The 18,678-nt window shown below is 34.8% G+C and overlaps 2 protein-coding genes across 3 annotated transcripts in view; one reads left to right on the top strand and one right to left on the bottom strand.

The window, feature by feature from the left end:
* Positions 1–230: 230 nt before the first annotated feature.
* Positions 231–18,678, top strand: part of LOC124631650 (pre-mRNA-processing factor 17) — a 45,336-nt gene continuing 26,888 nt past the window's right edge. The window contains exons 1-10 of the mRNA XM_047166148.1: positions 231–537; positions 924–1,194; positions 1,584–1,743; positions 2,072–2,187; positions 2,510–2,613; positions 2,965–3,072; positions 3,877–3,985; positions 4,461–4,615; positions 5,152–5,285; positions 8,746–8,967. Of these exons, the coding sequence (XP_047022104.1) occupies positions 364–537; positions 924–1,194; positions 1,584–1,743; positions 2,072–2,187; positions 2,510–2,613; positions 2,965–3,072; positions 3,877–3,985; positions 4,461–4,615; positions 5,152–5,285; positions 8,746–8,967 (1,553 nt within the window). The 5' untranslated portion in view covers positions 231–363. The remainder of the gene's footprint in view (positions 538–923; positions 1,195–1,583; positions 1,744–2,071; positions 2,188–2,509; positions 2,614–2,964; positions 3,073–3,876; positions 3,986–4,460; positions 4,616–5,151; positions 5,286–8,745; positions 8,968–18,678) is intronic.
* On the bottom strand, positions 9,496–14,784 carry LOC124631649. Of its 2 annotated transcripts, none has more exons than XM_047166146.1 (2): positions 14,156–14,784; positions 9,496–13,595 (listed from the first exon to the last, which is right to left on the bottom strand). In XM_047166146.1, exon 2 carries the CDS (start codon positions 13,593–13,595, stop codon positions 10,521–10,523), a length of 3,075 nt encoding a protein of 1,024 aa, XP_047022102.1. In that variant the 5' UTR covers positions 14,156–14,784; the 3' UTR covers positions 9,496–10,520. The 2 variants fall into 2 exon arrangements, with proteins under 2 accessions (XP_047022102.1, XP_047022103.1); XM_047166147.1 differs by having other exon boundaries at positions 9,496–11,490; positions 11,536–14,778.

The following is an 18,678-nucleotide window of genomic DNA, read 5'->3' as shown; positions in this document are numbered from 1 at the left end:
CCCAGCTGCACATGTTTCTGCGTGTTCTTGAGCTATTTAGATTTATTTTCAAACCGATGTTCATTACAAATTGCCTATTTTACGTATTGTGATTTCTGAACGAGACTTATAATGTCAACAGGAAGGTTGCGTTCCATGCCTAGATTTTTTACAATTCTTACCACATCAATATTTTATCTCAGTTCCTCTTTTGAAAATTATAGCTGCTATCTCGTTCTTTCATGACAGTTGTTTCAAGAAAAAGCGTAATGACATGGACGCTTCGCAATAAGTTTGTTTGCACATTTCTTGTAAAATAAAACACATTGTTTTGTTATGAACAAATTTTAATTGAATAAAACTTAGTTACTAGCGCTGTACAAAATGCTAAATATACAAAACTACGGTAGCAGTTCAGAGGAGGAAGAAGAAAATGAAACTAAAACAATCAAAGTGGAGAGTAACGAAAAGTTACTTGCACATCTAAAACCAGTTGATACTAAGTTCTCCGTAGCCAAATCTATGCAAATATGTGCTGCACCTATTGTTATGCCCACAGTAAGTACCACCTATTGGTTTAAATAAGCACTTCATCCCCTTGTAAACAAAGAGCAAACTCAGTGTCTAGTTTTTCCATCATTTCATTGCTCAATTACGCAAATGTATATCATCTGCACAGATGTTCATTAGCCCTGAATAATTGGATCTAAGCAGTCAAAATCATTAACATAAGCTAATATGTGGACAGTTTTTAACTTGAAAACTTGCTAACAGTACTTAGCCATTACTTGGTTTTGGTTAACTTTCGAGTGTTTATAAAGCTTTATAACTATCATACCAAAGTCTGAAAGTATCAAGAGAACTCCAAAAATACTATAAAAAGTCAACAAACCTTACTGCATTCAAAATATCACATATCTAACTTCTGCATTATCTAATTTCAGAACAGTGATGACACAAGAGTACTAATACCAAACAATCAAGAATTAATGCACAATCCCAAGTATGAGGAACTCTTTGCTCCCTCATATGGACCAGAGAACCCTTTCCAAACTCAACAAATGAGGGCCAATAGGAATATTCTCTCTGGTTACGTAGAAAAGGCACATATAAGTGACTTTCAGTTTGAAAATCAGAGGAGAACATTTACGAGTTATGGACATGCTGTGGATCCTTCTACTGATGGTGACGCGGGGAATGGGGATGCTATTGTAGGTAGGTGTTAAGGTTTTTTTTAAATTTCTTACTGATTTTATATGTTTGAGTGCCTATTGTAGAAAACTGAGCTGGTATCATCCATGTTATATGGAAATCTTACCTTATGTGAGAATTTCCAGCATGAAACCAATATATATCATAGATATATTATGCCCAGTTCCTATAAACAAGAACCAGAGGGTATGATCTTTACTATATGAGGTGTATGTCAAGATCTACCATCTGTAAGGAGAGTTGTTATTTTTATGAGAACCATGTATTAGCCAAGACAATAGGCACATAACTGAAATGAACTTCTATATACTTCTGCAATATATACATAACAAACTAAGAAAGTACACATAATATTATAGCAATTCATAACCCTTCTAATTTTTATATTACAGTGTCAGCAATGGTAGCGCCCCCAGAGGAAGCAGTAGGCAAGTCAGTGTTTGAGACCATCAAGAAGAGACCACTGGACAAGAAGAAGAGGACCAAGAATGACAACCCTGAAGACATTACAGGCTTCCTCGGACCTTGGGGAGGCTATGAGGGTGAACAGAGGTATGGATATAGATAAATTTTAATAAGTAATTTAATTTATATCTTGATACATAGATTGGGAAGCCATAGCAAAATATGTATAAAATGCACAATCAATGAAATTATCACAATTGCAGGTATGCTACTGGATAAAAAGTAGCTTATAGCTTTCCCCAATAATTGAACTATCTAACATTGAAAGTTTTCTTTTTTATTCAGGGATGTAGGACCTGCCTGCCATTAGCATTTTCAAGTAAAATCAAGCATACTCTTCAGCTTTATAGTAGTGTAGATTCCAATTGTTCAAGGTGTTTGAATGTAAAAAAACAACTTGTGACCAATCTTACAGGGTAATGAGGCCGGAAGGTGAAGAGGCGAAAGAATTACAAGAAATTGTGGCCAAGAGACAGAAGAAGGGCAAAGTGGATGATGACAAACCATTGGAAGAGAAATCTATATTCCATAGTGAGTATCAATGTTTCTTTGTGTATAAATACTTGTTAAGTACATAACTTGTAAGCTCTTTCAATATTTTTAATTGTATTGTTTTGTATAGAGATGACATGATTAAGAGGGTGTGAATATCTTTATTAGTATGATAAGTGACAGAGATTAATGGTAGAAGAAAAAATTCCAACAAAAATTGGTAAAAGGACATGAAAAACAAACGGGGTGAGCTAAATAAAACCGTTTAAAAAAGAAGCCTTTGCGTAATAAGGAATGAATTAGTAGAAGTGTGATAGATTCTCATATTTGATGAATTAAAATCCTCATTATTTTCTTCCAGTCGACAACCCGACGGACTACCAGGGCCGGTCGTGGGTGCAGGCGCCGCGCAGCGAGACGCAGCTGCGCAGCGATACCCCGCCCGACAAGTGCTTCCTGCCCAAGGTACAATTATCTCACTTGAAGAGTCACTTGCTGTATTTCCTTCTCTTTAATTAACCCGTTGTGCAAATACGAGCAAGACACAAACAGTTTTACTACAAAAACTTAAACATCTGTTGAACACTTGTCGAAAAAAAGTTTGTCTGCAAAACGGACCTCATTTCAACGTCATAATCTGTCATTTTTCAGTCAAGTGTTCAACAGACGTTTAAAAGTTTTTGTGGTACGTCGGAAATTATTTTCTTCTGTTTTATGTGTAAAAAGAGAAAAAGGTGGGCAAATGATGAAATAGCATTCAGAATTCGAATTGATTTTCATAATCTCACTCATTATACTGTATATTACCGTCCTCAGGCACACATCTACACATGGAAGGGCCACACGAAGGGCGTGGCGATGGTGCGGTGGTTCCCCAAGACTGCGCATCTCATGCTCTCCGCAGGGATGGACTGCCGGGTCAAGGTATGTACCAATATATAATAAGATATAAGATATTATATTACTTCATCTACACATATCTATTGTATTTAAAAAGTTCAACATCAGAAATAGTTCCTGATAAAAGGTGACAAGGTTTCACAGTAGACATTGTATCATAAGAAGTTTGATTGATCCTTATTCTTTCTTAAAAGTAGCTTTAATAGCCATCATTTTATTCGCTACCAGTTGCACAAAGCTCAGTTAAAATTAAAGCTTCATTAAATCTATTGCTAACACTTTTTATCTGGTGGACAAAGAAAGAGTCGGTAGGTGGTGGAATACTCATCTATATATATATAAAAATGAATTGCTGTTCGTTAGTCTCGCTAAAACTCGAGAACGGCTGGGCCGATTGAGCTGATTTTAGTTTTAAAATGTTTGTCGTAGTCCAGGGTAGGTCTAGTAAGATTCCCGGGACGGGAATGATTAGACAAAAACCAACTTACGGAATGCCGCAGAACCACAAAAGTAAAGTACTAGGACAGCATAATTCACCTTAGTAAAGTATACCAATAACGAAATTTCGATGCAACTGCTCACCATGTACCAGGGTAGCATAACTTATATGAGTATACCAATACCAAGTGTAGGCAGACGCTACTGCTCACCATGTACCAGGGCGGCAAAAAATACACCGGGCGCGGGTAATACCGCGGGGAACGGCTAGTCTTTTATAAAACTCTTATGAATCAATTAACATTTTTCATTGTCACGCAACACTATTAAAGGTAATATTATTTTGGCTTTAAAATAATTGATAATATTTTGTGATTTTTCCTATTTCAGATATGGGAAGTATATGGAGATCGTCGATGCATACGAACGTATTTTGGCCACAGACAAGCTGTCAGAGATGTTAACTTTAACAACACGGGTGATAAATTCCTATCTGCAGGTTGGTATTATTTTTTTTATATTAGTAAATTCATTTTTTTCTTCAAAACAAAAACCAATAACGTTTAAAATACGTGATCATTTATATTGCGAGTAATAAAAAATCACATGGCAACATTCAACAGAATTCTAATTCCATTTCTTTCCAACTTAAAAATGGAACCCTTTTTTAACAATTTTACTACAACTCTTGATGACTATAATGGAGTCTATACCATTTTCAAATTGAGATGAATATAAAAGAAAATACTTTTAAAAATAAATAATACAGTCATCTCATTTGTTACTCAATGGCAATGGCAACAATCAGATTCAGGCTTATTTATTGCAAATTGCAGTTTGTTTACCATATTCTGCCATAAGTTGTACAAACTTGACCTTAATTACAAACACATTTCTTGTTTCATTACATTGTTACATTACATGAACACATTTCACTTAATATTTTTCATAAATAATATGTTTTCTTTCTACAGCATATGACCGCTACATAAAGCTATGGGACACAGAGACAGGGGAGTGTATATCCAGGTTCACTTCCCGGAAGGTGCCTTATTGTGCCAAGTTCAACCCCGACGAAGATAAACAGAACCTATTCGTAGCTGGTACCTCTGATAAGAAGATTATTTGTGTAAGTATAATACTAATCAATATAAGTTAATGCCCTTGATGGTTCTATGTTATATCATGATGTATGACGTACGAGGATTTTGTAAAATAGCAAAAGACTACTAGATTACGAAAGTAGAGGTACCTACACTCTAACTGTGTACATTATTCACATAGTCGAATGTAGTGGCGGTTATTGATTTTGTTTATTTTATTTAGGATCTCCAACAAAAAATGTACTGTACACATAACAATCATGACTTGAAGATCTTATTTGAAAGATCGTATGCTTGTCTTGTTATGAAGAAAGCACGGGGCCGAGCGCCCCGAAGAAATCGATGATATTATTCGAGTCGAGTTGAATCTAAGGATCTGACATGAATTTGTCATTTCGTTTCGTCAGGCGCTCTTGATTTTGATAAGTGTATTCACTATTAACTTCTAAATAAGTATAGCAAACACCATATCCCCAATTTTAAACGATATATTTATGTCCCAAACTACTAACACCAATTAATATTAGTAAAAATACAAATAATAACACATTGTTTCCCACAGTGGGACATCCGCAGCGGTGAGATAGTGCAGGAGTACGACCGTCACTTAGGAGCAGTGAACACCATCACCTTCGTGGACGACAACCGACGCTTCGTCACCACCTCCGATGATAAGAGTCTCAGGGTTTGGGAGTGGTGAGTTCATGTCTATAATAAAGCTTGCTAATATTATAAAGCACAATTTTGTATGTAGGTGTCTGTTCATCTTTCGAGCCTGATAGACGGCATAGATTAGATACTTTTTACCCGGTTCCTGCAAATAGTTAGTTCTCTCGGGATGTTGGATAACAGCAGGGAATAGTTACTACGTCTATAAAAACGCCCCATATAACTAATGTTAAATTCCTATGTCCGCCAAGCATTTGAACAGATGCGTAGGTTATCGAAATCCACATTTATACCTACAATCTTGTCTGCTAACAAGATTGTAGGTATAACTTTAAAGAATTAAATCTATACATATAATAAATCTGTAAAAAAACTGTGTCTGTACATTGAATATATTAAAAAAATAATAATTGAGTGGGGTTTAGAAACAGTGATGGAGCACAAATCCAAAAAAAAAATTATGTCTGTATGTCTGTATGTCTGTATGTCTGTTTGTTTGTACACGCTAATCTTCGGAACTACTGGACGGATTTCAATGATTTTTTCTTTGTTGTATCAGTATTAAGCCTGGTCAACATATAGGCTATAATTTATCTTCGAAACTTGAAGACCTGATGCAGACCTCCAACAGACCAACAAAACTATAAGAGATACAAAAATGGTGCCATGGCAAAAATTGTTTCATGTGATGAGCATTTTCAGTTGAGATAATAAATTTTAAGATCTGGAACACCTGATGTGGAACCCCAAGAGCCCAGCTTCTCTGTACCATATACAGGTATGACGTTTTAACAAAAGTTGTTCAATTTGATAAGCACTTTCTATTGAATTATATAAATTGAAGATCTAAAACACCTGATGTGGAACTCCAGGGGACCAGCTAGACTATAGCATATAGAGGTATGACGTTTTAGCAAAAGTTGTTCAATCTGATAAGCACTCTCTAAAACACCTGATGTGGAACTCCAGGAGCCCAGCTAGACTATAGCATACGAAGATATGACGTTTTAGCAAAAGTGGTTCAATCTGATAAGCACTCTCTATTGACGTACATATAAACATCGAAGATCTGGAACACCTGATGTGGAACTTCAAGAGCAATACTATACTTGAAATGTATAGAAATTTATGTTATGAAATAGGTATGGTGAATCAAAAAAAGTAATTAGTCCGTCTTTAAGATAACCCTAAAATAATGGACACGTATTTTTTTCTCTCTCACAACAACATTATTATATCTCATTATTATTTTGTATGTCTCTTCCAGACCTCGGGACTACAAAGTTCCGAATTTTTGGGAGGCAAACGTGGGGCCGAAGCCAACACGCTGAAGCCCTTTTGAGACAACTTTAATGAAATGGTGACACAAATGACAAAACCGACGATTATCCCTTTAAACACTATAAAAATGAACCCAAGGACAATCCCCGGTGGACGTCGTTAAAAAAAAAGACAATCCCCGGTACTGTGCTAAACTATTGCTAACTATGGAGGAAAACTACTTGGGCTATTGTGATGGGATATTAGTGGATGACAATGTATTAGGTACATGTAAAAATGGCAGGTGGAGACTCGCCACCTCACTTACTGGGCCCCCGGGAACCAGTCACTGAATAGCAACAAGAGGGCAACAGGGACATGAGCGGCTGAAGGGTGAGGACACCTCGACGGACTTTAAACGCAGATTACGCGCTCCCTGTGCTTACCATGAGGCACCTACCCTCCGAGCAGGGCTACTAATCCTGCTCTAGCGACTCCACTCTGGACGGCCAAGCCAAGCCAGAGGCGTGAGACCTACCCCCGTCATAGTTCACTCCGACCGGCCGGAGATGGGGGACAGTATACTCTCCCTGGAGAACTCAGTATATATAGCCCCGCGAGGTCGCTACTCCCCGTCATCAGCCTCAGATGTCCTGCAGTGCCTATATCTCATTATTATTGTCGTTATTATCTCAAGAGCCTTTGTCCCAATTATGTTAGGGTCGACTTCCAGTCACGATGCAACTGAGTACCAGTATTTACAAGGAGCGACTGCCTATCTGACGTCCACAAACCGGTTACCCGCTCAACCCAACACCCCTTGGTAAGACTTACTGGCTTCTGACTACCCATAACGACTGCCAAGAATGTTCAATGACAGCCGGAACCTACAGTTTAACATCCCCTCCAAATAACGGTCATTGGTATCCAAAATATACGTAGAAAGTACATACGAACTTAGAAAAGTTGCATTGGCAGGCACTTGCCAGACCTGGAATCAAAGACTCACGCTCATACTTGAGAGATTGGTTCTCTACCCACTAAACCACCACGACTTTGTCATCTATTTAATGTTTTTTTACGCGGACTAATTAGAATCACTACTTTTATCCCTATGGTCACGTCTATTGCGGTTCAGTTCTCAGCGTTTTGTTTAGTCTGCTGTGCTTTTGCCGTTAAAGTACAAAAATTAAATATATGGAACGTTTCTAATAGTTATGCGTATTCCGTTGTTTTCAAGTCAACGAGCCCTTAAAATTCAATATCAGACTATTCAGATCTTTGATTTTGCTGACCCCGTAGTCGTTGGCATAAGGGACAGGATCCGCGTACGAAGTCGCGGGCAGAAGCTAGTTTTAAATAAAAAAATAACTATAGTTCGGCCATTCAGAGAATGCGTTCCTGACACGTCGCGATTGAACTGACGACGTAACTACATTCATTGATTATTGATATAATAATGTTGTTTTAATGCTCCTCAATTGTTAAAATGGTAAACAACCAGCAAAAATATTTTTATCGTAACTGCAACGCCATTGCAAAGTTACGTCGTCAGTTCAATCGCGACGTGTCAGGAACGCATTCTCTGAATGGCCGAACTATAATTGATTGTATTAAGTATGAAATTATTATTTTATGAAATGATAATTCATCATGACACATATTTTGCTTATCATCTGAAAGATTTGTTATTTCATGATTATATAAGTTAATTATTTTGCAATGTCATTCAAAACAAAGTTTATAAATATTGTATTTAAATTATATAGCTAGCTACTGCGTACTGTGTAATGTAAGTAGTGTAATAGCAAAGTCATGATTATTCTTGATATTTACATAATATGCCTATCTACCAACTAATTCTAAAACTAGAATTTCCAGAATGTAATTTTCTTTATATTTTTACTGCGAAGTTAATTTCATTGGAAAGAAGTTTTGTTTTTTATAGTTTTTGACAATAAAGCTTGAATTGATTGACTTGAAGCTTGATTGATGTAACAAAAATACATTTCAACTAATAAAAGCAATATTTAAGGGCTTCCCTTTACAACAGCACGCCATACCAAATGATTTTCGCCGTTTTTTACTCGATATCAATAACGAAATCCATACAGTTGTACTTTGATAGTCATTTGGCCCAATAAGCTACAAGATCAAGTCTTAATGTTCACGCTTATGTACTTCCAAACCTTACGATTTACCCATACCAACTTATTCTTTCCCACAGGGACATACCAGTAGACATGAAATACATAGCGGATCCTTCCATGCACTCTCTGCCCGCCGTCACCGTGTCGCCCAACGGCAAGTGGCTCGCGTGCCAGTCCATGGACAACAAGGTCATTGTGTTCAGCGCACTGAACAGGTTCAAGATGAACAGGAAGAAGACTTTCAGTGGTCATATGGTGGCTGGGTACGCTTGTTCTGTGGATTTCTCGCCTGATATGAGGTAAGAGTTTCTTTTTTTATGTTTTTTAGGGGTCCTGTAATTAAGGGATGTCTTTCCTTTCAGGGAAAGGGACAAGAAAGTGATTAGGTAGATTCCCATAAACCGCAATTCATTATTGTATCTTTTCTTTTTAATCAAACTAGGTTTTATAGATCTTTTAGAAAGGTTGCAGTTGTTCCGATGCACGGATGCATTTCCATGAAATGGGTTCTTTTGAAATGAATTTTATACTAGGACCAAACACTGGTCCTTACGTGCGCGTGATAAAAATTATTAACTTATTAACATTATTTTATTTTACATTAACATTTTAATATAAGAGTATGGCCGCCAAAAATTGTACAATAACAGTCGTGAAAATGTAACACTCTGTAACATACGTGAATGAAAGTAACACACGTGATTTTATTAAGCCTAGTGTACATTAGACATAATGTTAGAATTTGTTTTTTTTGGGTTTTTTGTTAATTTTACTGTAAATTAATTAATTTGATAAAATTAGATTTAAACTCAATAAAACAAAATATATATTAAAGAAAGTTTTATTTTTCAAATAAAAATGTTTTATGTACTTCTATTTCAAATTAATAGAATAGAACCATACACCTTATAGGTACTTACGTAACTGATCTGAAGTACGAGATCCAAGTACGAGTTATTATTATATGTATGTAGTAAAAAAACAACTAAGAAACAGTCTTCTATAAAAAAACAATAACAAATCAAATATTTTCTTCTTTGTTTACCATAAAAATAGTAGGTAAGAAAAAAAAGAATAAAAGTCTTTGTTTCGCCGCATGGCTTTCGTAAAAAAAAATTGTAATATAATCATTCGAAAGTAAAACCATATCTTCCTAGATAAACCGATTGTTATAAAATTCGATACGCAAGTTATACTTAAATATCTAAATCTAAAATAAACACATTTAAGAAATATGAATATTATGAAACTATGGAATTTTCCGTTTGCATAGAAAACTGAAATTGACTGTAAGATCTTTTTAAAACACTTTTTTGAAAATAAATTATATAACTGGTATTTAGATCTATATAACCTGCTAATTTGTACCTATACCAAGTTTTATTAAAACTGTTTAGGTAATTCGTTTTCAAGATCAATAAAAGTTTGTATAAAGCCATTCCGCGTAAACGCTTAGCATAAAAAAATAATATTAGAAAAATATTTTAAAAAGTTATCATTCTTGACTTCGTATCGTTCTAATTAACTTATATTTGAATATGGCGGATATAAGTCAAAAAGACTAACCTTTTATAACAATATCAACATTTTTGGGAAATCTTTTCTTGTTTTCTCGTAACTTTAAGAATTACACTAATCAATCTTAAATCTACCTAATTTTTACCAAATAAAACTCAATCCGTGACAGACTGTACGTGTAATGCCGCCTCCACTCATTCGTCCAACACCCCCAACAGTTCTTCCAAACTTCCACGTGTGGAACGTAGGCGGCATAAAAATGTACGTTCGACATTAATTAGACATGACATAGATTAATAATTAGTTACGAAAGACAATAAATTACGTTCACAGATTATAGAAAATATATTTGATCTGATGTATCTTTTAAGACATATGCTTTCCCAATCAACTCTAGCTCTATTCTTTTTACCACACTTAATTCGGGAACAATATCACGATCTTTTTTTGTAGGTACAAATTTTAGTGTTGGTTTATAAATTGTTTTTAAAAACAGCACAGAATAACCTACAGTAACATCAACTTCTACCCTTTCTATAAAACCAACATAATATTTCCAAGATTGTCTTATAAAATACCTCACTAATACACTATCACCTACACTTATATTATCATCTTTGGTGTTTGGGGAATCACACTCTTTGTCAGTTATCTTGTTTATATCAGTCTCTTCTTGAATATTGTGATTATTTCCTGTTTCTTCTTCAACTGTTTCACGAGTTATAATAGAGTCAGAATCGGGTATAAACTGTTCGTCATCTGAGGTGTCATGAACAGAAAAATCATCATCGTTTTCTGTGGAGCTTCCACTAGAATCAGCGATATTTTGCGTCTCACGAAATCTTGTCTTTTTGAGTGTAATATTTTGTTTCTCATTTAGTTCTGACATGGTCGACGTGGATGGAGTTGGGTTATGATATATATCTATATTTTTTTTATATGATAAATTTAATGTATCACACATGTTAATATTTATGAGATTCGGTTTACCATTATGAAAACGTTTGATACAGAAGGCACGATTTTCCGGTTTGTACCTCACTTCTGATAATAGGGTTACTTTTTTTTTTGTGTCGTTACCAGTCCTACCAATCTTCTCAATCTCATTCCTGTTTTCTTTTTCTTCTTGCTCTGAATCAGATATTTCACTTAATTCTGATATTTTCCTTTTTTTATCATTCTCTTTTGCTTTATTCCGATCACGATTATTTATTGTATCACTGTCTTTTTCAGATTCTTTGTTTGGTATAAGTTGGTGGTTTTTGACATCTAAACATTCACAATGACCTTTTGGGAACAAGACATCACTACAAAAGCAGCTCAAACATCTGAATTTAATGACATCTGCTATCTCTGTGTTAGCAATTTGATGAAGAATCATTGTCTGTGGTACAGGCGTTAGAATTTCTGATATTGTGTATCTGGCAATATCAGCCTCTGTAACATAAAAGATCATTACTGACGTGTCCGAGTCCTTAAGGATTTTAAATGCTGTTTGGGCATTTGGTATATCTATGCCCTGTGACACATAACCATCGAGTCTGCGTTTTAACGCGCCACCAACTCCATCAGCGGCTCCCTTTCCATGAGAAGATTCACTGAAATTCCACGTGGAGTTAGGGAATCCTAACAATTTTGTATGTTTTGAAAACATATAAAAATTCTTCTTTTGTTTGTATTGGCTAGTAGGGCCATCAGAAAAAAAATGAACAGCGGACACAGTTGGAAATTCCTTTCTAATATGGTTAAGTATAGGTTCAAGATGGGCCCATATGGCCTCTGGACCATGTTCATTGCTTGGTGATAAAGAAGCAAATGCTTGTGGCTTGGTTCCACTGGTATACAAGACACCAGTATGAATTGTTATTTGTGGTTTAGATGCACCAAAGTGCATAGATTGCACTTCTGTTGCAAGTTTGCATGTGTAATTTTCGCTAAAATCTATATGAAGAGCAACTTCAATGTTTTTCAAGTTTTTTATGCACGATGTGTATTGGTTATACTGATGTTTAATGTTGTAAATATGTTTTTTTATAATACTAAGTTCTATGTTAAATTTCTGTACTAAATTTCCCAATGACTCACTTACTGGTTTCTTTTCCATCTTCTTAGTAATATATATTTTATTATCTTTTTTATTAGTATACTCATGTTTGTCAAGTCTGAATTCTTCGTAATTAACAGTTTCACTTTGGTTATGACTACCCCAGTTTAAGGAAATAACTTTATCTTTACAAAAAGAGCATTCCCTATACGCACATTCTTTTGAATTCAAGTCACACTGTACTTTAGACAAAATTATATCTAAATCCTTGGTTTCTATCATTCCGAAAAGTTTTAATTTTTCAATCTTCAGCATTATATTCTCATGTTTAATACATCCACATGTTTCTCTATTTGAGAGTTTAGGACGCAAGACATAGAATGGCCGGTACTTTTTAAATGCAGTATACTTTGCTTTGCCACCTTCCAACCTATACTTTTTGTAAAGATCCTTCAGACTTTTCAATAAGTAGCGTCGCTGTCGTTTATTTTTCTTAAAAGTTTTAACTTCATTCTTCCCGGCTGTTGCTCTGCTCACATCATCTCTTTCATAGAATTGTTTAATTTCTTCTAAAATCATCGTATTATTTCGCAAAATGCTTCTTCTGTGACGTACTCTTCCTTTCAGTCCCAATACAGCTGTAGTTATGCTTTTTACCTTGTACTTGTTTACTATTTCATCCTCAACTACTTTTTTAAGAACATTTCGATCTTTATTATCTTTAGAATTTTTGTAAGTATTTTGTATAGCATTTGTTAGAACGTTATAATTAAGAAGCTGTCTTTTTACTTTTTGTTTTTCTGGTGTGGATATATTGGGAATATTCTCTTCTATAAAGCTTTCGGTTTTTGTAAGCGGTGTCATTTCAATGTCATCTTGGATTGTATTGGTACTTAAAGGAACATTATTTATTAGAAATTCTGCATTTTTGACTTCCAACTCGTTAATACGCGCGATTAATAATTCTTGTTTCTTTGTTAAACGGTAACATTTTTTTTTAAGTGCTGCAATATTTTTTGCCATCTTGTTGATTTTAACCTCATAGCTATTTTTTACTAAAGCCAAATGTTTTTGAAACTTTCTTCTTTCTGCTAATCGTGCTCTGTTATGAGTTAAATCATTACTCTCAGTTAGATCACTATTATTTTCAGTAACATTTTCTTTTATTTTATCTTTTTGTCTATTTTTTCTATTTCTCCACTGTGCCCTTAGGATTTCTTTCTCTCTTTCCGAACATTCACAATTTTTTTTTCTTTCTTTATTTCGCACAGCATTTTTACGCTTAGCTTCTTCAAATTTTTCTGGGTTGTTAGCTCGCATTCGCTCTCTGTACCGCTTTTGTTTTTCTGCCGCCGTCAAAACCATCTAAAAATAAAATATTTGCGTAAATCTATTTTGTCAACTATGCCAGGACTTAATTATTTTTTTTGTCCCCCAGGATTTGAACGTAAATCCATCAGAACGGAAACTGACTAGCTCTAGACAAAAAATACATTAAGTATAGCTAATTAAGAAAACTGATACGGATAAATCGACGGTATAAACTACAAATACGTTACGTTACTTTTTTTTACCGAATTCAAAAAAGAAGGATCGTTCCGAAAAACGATCCTTACGGGTCGAAACCCGTATGGCATGTAGAAATTAAAAATTAAAACTTGTAGGTTTTTAAATTGTTTCTTTTTTGTATTTTATTTTCATTAGATTCTCTAGTGTGTACTACTCTTAACAGCCGATCACGAATGTTACGTAACACTAAAGTAACACATGGTATCATTCGTGAATCAAAATATGGTTGGACATAACCTTAAAAGCCTTTATTCGCGTAAGTTTTGAAGTAATAAGACATCGTATAGTTTGAATTGCTAATGGAACACTGAAGCTACACACATAATTTGAATAAAATAACAAATTTGCATTCTTACCTTGCATTATTTTCACTTAAAAATAATAAAATCTTTTGAGACACAATTGCCGACTACCTTCTCGACCAACTTGGACAGAAACAAAATGGCGATTTTTATCTGTACGGTTGGCCAACATGTCTGTGGTGTTGCTATTACTTAAAAATATTTTCGTGGCCAAGGTATCTTTTTGATTAAGCCGTTACTTTATGGTAACTTGCGTGAAGTATCATTCGGGAAAAAAAGTGAGACTATTGTTTAAAGTGCGTTTTGAATTAATTTTTATGCTATATTTTAATAATATCAGTTAAAAGTATACAGTAAATTACTCAATTAATTTAGAAATTAAAAGATTTTACAGGATACATTACAGTTGTACCCAATTTTGTGACTCCGAAGTGTGAAATGTCTAGGTAGGACACACGACTCGTGTATGGAAAGTAAAATAAACATATTAATAAAAAATAAAATGGAGCTTGTTTAATACACTCTAAATGGGTGGAAACTATTTATATTAATACATATAATACCGCGAACCTGAAATTATTTAAAATCTACCATATCTTCTGTGTAAAAATATCCATAAGTTATAAATTAATGACAAGGACAATATATTTTTCTCAAAAGTACAATTTTTGGCGGCCATACTCATAAACGTTATTTACTTTGTTGCAAAAACTTTGTACATTTTGTATTACTCAAATGAGACATGACGTGTTATTTTAAATTTATTGTTAATAATGTTGAAACAGTTGAGTTTATAACATAAAATTATTGCCTAAAGCCTTGTTCAGATAACGCGTTTTCTGCAGAGTAATCTTAAGTTCAAACATCCAAGTCATTTATTGCAATGAGTCCATTTAAAGAGCACTTCTCTTCTACTTGTAAAAAAAATATGTCAGTAAAAAAAACTAGGAGGTCATTGCCCTCCATATCATCTCTTATCCTTAGACTCGATAATCAAGGTCAAAGAAGATGTTCTATATATGATAATGATAATTTTCCATTTCCTTTATGCATCTAAATACCTACTTTTTATCAATAGAACATCTTTTCTTCGGTATGTTTTGACATTTCTTTGTACACATACCGTAATCGCACGTGACTTTAGTGTGTAACCGAATTACGAACGCGTGACTTTTTGATGTTTTTATGGACTTTGGAACTTTGCCGATTTTCAAATATTAGGTACATACTTTTAGTATGTAAATAAACTAAACTGCTGTTGAGAAAACCTAGTATGAACCCGTTTAGAAAAGTATTTGTGGCATTTTTTTTAATAGAAATAGGACTAATTTCGTTTTTTATTAGGTAAACTGCAGACTTTCTTACTACAGCTTGTTCGTAGTACCTATAGTTATAATATAAAAATATATAATATTTTTAATTTTATGTCTTACACTAGGACGTTGTTCAATGGTCCGTCTGAATCGGGGTTTAGCTGATTATTTGTATTTTTTACGTACCGTCATAATTTGCATTTGAATTAGTATTTACATTTGTTATTTTTATAGGTGCCTTTTCGTACAGAGCAAATACCCATTCTTCATTATCATATTATTTTAATTAATTCATTTGCGTAGTCTCTGACTGTACCTATTAACATTGAACTTAATATACATTGAAAGAAACTTTAAGTAACAAGTAAAATTTATCAAGAAATGAAATCTGTGACTGCTTTTAATAGAATTTTTACAGTTATTAATATCAGGAAAAAAAAGTAAATGAGATAGGTACCTTTATTTATTTGAATTTAAGTTTGGTCATGTTTACGGCTGTTTGATCAAAACAAACAACGTTTTGTTCCGCAGTGGTACTATGACATAATTTTTGCCATGAACAATACCTGCCTAGGTCAACAACAGGCCGTCCCAACTATCCATTATGAGGTAAAATACAAAATCCGGAGCGATTATTTTATTAAGAAGACCTTATACTGCATTTAAAGTAGCGGTTTTTCCTCCCAGAAAGTGTAACAAACAGCCTTGTCCGGGTATCGGGTTAGCCGGGTAAATTGGGTTGAGGAGATCAGATAGGCAGTCGCTTCATTAAAAACACTGCTACTCAGTTGCATTCGGTGAGTCTATAAGCCGACCACAATATTGAGCCCAATAATGGGGTCAGGTTCTTTTTGTGTAAAAGATTTTTCTTTCTTCCTTATGCAGGTGGATATTTTCCATTACGAATTACTATGCCAACCAGACGAAATTACGCCAAACATTTCACTCTATTACATCTTATAACGTAATGTTCAAACTCCGATCAGCTGATGAGCTATTTTTTACCTATCACCTACGTCTTATTATGTAAGGCGAGATATAAATATATTTGCTTGCATATACTACGCGATGCAACGGTCATAATGTCATGATGCATGAAATATGCCGAATGGCCTTTCGGTGACGTTGTGAACATGTGATCTCATGTTGTGGTGTGGTCCTAATGTACGCGATTTAGCGATCAAGTATGTTTTTTTTATTTTTTTTTGTCCGACTTATGTTTTTGGACTAAAGTTGCTGTTCGTAAATGTAAAACTTTTGCGTGCTGATCTTTTTCTTTATTAATAGTTTATTTTGTGAAATCAATAAATATTGAAAAAGAAAAGCGAATGTTTCTTCAAACAAAAGAAAAATGTGGTGTATGTGTTTACGAGTAATTAATTGTTTGGTGTCTTATTCATCAAATGCATGCCAATGTTTTAAACATTTATCGAACCATAAAGCTCTTTGTAAACTAAACTTTCTTACTATTGTAGAACACTTGAAAGGAGTTTTTATAGCAATGTGAAAGTACTGCAATAGACAAGTATTGCTATTTACGTTTACTAGTTAAGATTTTATTTGCATCGTAAAATGCAATCGCTTTTGTTTTTCAGAGCTATTACTTTCTCTAACAACGTTTAACAATTTATTGTTAGACTAGTACAGAAAGCTTACACTATTACTGGATTATCGTGGTTATTTTTTATGAAATTAATTCACAAATTGGTTTATGTTTCACTCGAGTCTAGATTTGTCGTCGATGAGTAGGTATGAGCAGCTTTTATCTTATTACAAAATACAACTGCAATAAGAATCCAACCTGTTTACTGTTAAGTATACAATTTCTCCCTTCACTAAAGCAATTCTTAACTAAGACGTAAAGCAACACAGCTTATGTGCATCTTATGTATAAAAAGTAATTCGAAAAAAAAAAAACACAAAAACTTAAAGCGGTTTATCCCGCTATCACTGGCACCCCACCCGTTCCTCCTCGCACTTTGCCTTGTATGTATGTTCTCATAACAGTTGTTCAACTTTCTCTCACCGACCTCGCTCAATGAAACCGAACCAGCTCGGTTAATCCAATCAGTAAATGTTTACAGAAGATCCATCATTTTGCACTTGATTAAGATTTTTATTTAAGCTTCCATCTCTTTAAAAGGCAGTAATGAACAAATTACTGAGTTTTTAGTATGCAGTAAGTTAAAAATTACTGCATTTTATGTTAGCAGTCATTTAAAGGATGACTGCATTTTAAGTAAAGAGGTTATTTTAGAATGACTGCATTTCAAGTACACAGTAATTTAAGTATTACATGGCTCAAGTTACTGCCTATATCTTAAACTAGTCAGACTAGTCTAATTTCTTGATGAGCTTCGTCCATCAGATCGCATATCGTCAGATGGGTGATGAAATATATCGATAGTATTATGATGCTTCAAAATAGGTGTGAAACACCGAACTCTTTCACATTTATTACTTCTGTAGAAGATTTGTGAAATGTTTCTAGCATGTAGTTCCCATATTTAAAAACTTAAGGTGGTGTGTGTATATTTTTTGCCGGGCTGTGGGATTGTTCGAAAGAGTTACCGCAGCCCTGGTACGCGAAGGGCTTAAGAAGGAACATGGTGGGGTTTAGTTAGTAAGAGCCTGACACTCACTCACGCTGCACCCACAGTGGGTCTTTAATAATAATAATAATAACCCCCCCAAGGGGCCACCTTGACGTGGTGGGGGGGCATGCGGGAAGGCATGAACGCTAAAAAAGTCACTAAGAACTAGACGACCCTGTGCCAAGAAAACAGGAGGTACCAAAATAATTACTACAAACGTCATAACACCTTGACCTCACCCTTCCCAACTAACGGTCCCAACAAATCCCTTCCTCTTTCCCTCTTTTCCCTTTCTCTTTTTACTTTCTTTACCACCTTCCAACAAAACTTAAGTTTGAGCTTCAGGCTCCAAATCAAATTAGATACTAAAATGCCTACTGCCTCTCAGTACCTATCACACTTTGTATCTCTTGAATATGACTTATCCTTTTTTATCTCTCAACCCATGTGGGTTACTTCTAGTTACTCAATGCAATGCGACTACGGAATAGATTAATACCCCAGGCGGGTACCGGAGCTAACAGCGATGGAGAATCCCGCCCCACGGCTTCCAGCCTGGGCTGCCCTTCGTATTCTGGGGGGGGCAACGTATCGCAGCCAGCTGCCCAGTCACCGACTGTTGTAGCGACACAGGACGACTCGTCGTCAGATTCCTCATCACTTTTTCCAT

Source organism: Helicoverpa zea, chromosome 7 (genome assembly GCF_022581195.2).
Source record: "Helicoverpa zea isolate HzStark_Cry1AcR chromosome 7, ilHelZeax1.1, whole genome shotgun sequence".
Lineage (NCBI taxonomy): Eukaryota > Metazoa > Arthropoda > Insecta > Lepidoptera > Noctuidae > Helicoverpa > Helicoverpa zea.
Note: the sequence above shows the minus strand (reverse complement) of the source record. Positions and strands in the feature narration are given on the sequence as shown.

What these genes read in the sequence shown, in the direction of transcription:
- LOC124631649 (XM_047166146.1), bottom strand. Translation starts at nt 13,595, where the DNA reads ATGGTTTTGACGGCGGCAGAAAAACAAAAGCGGTACAGAGAGCGAATG.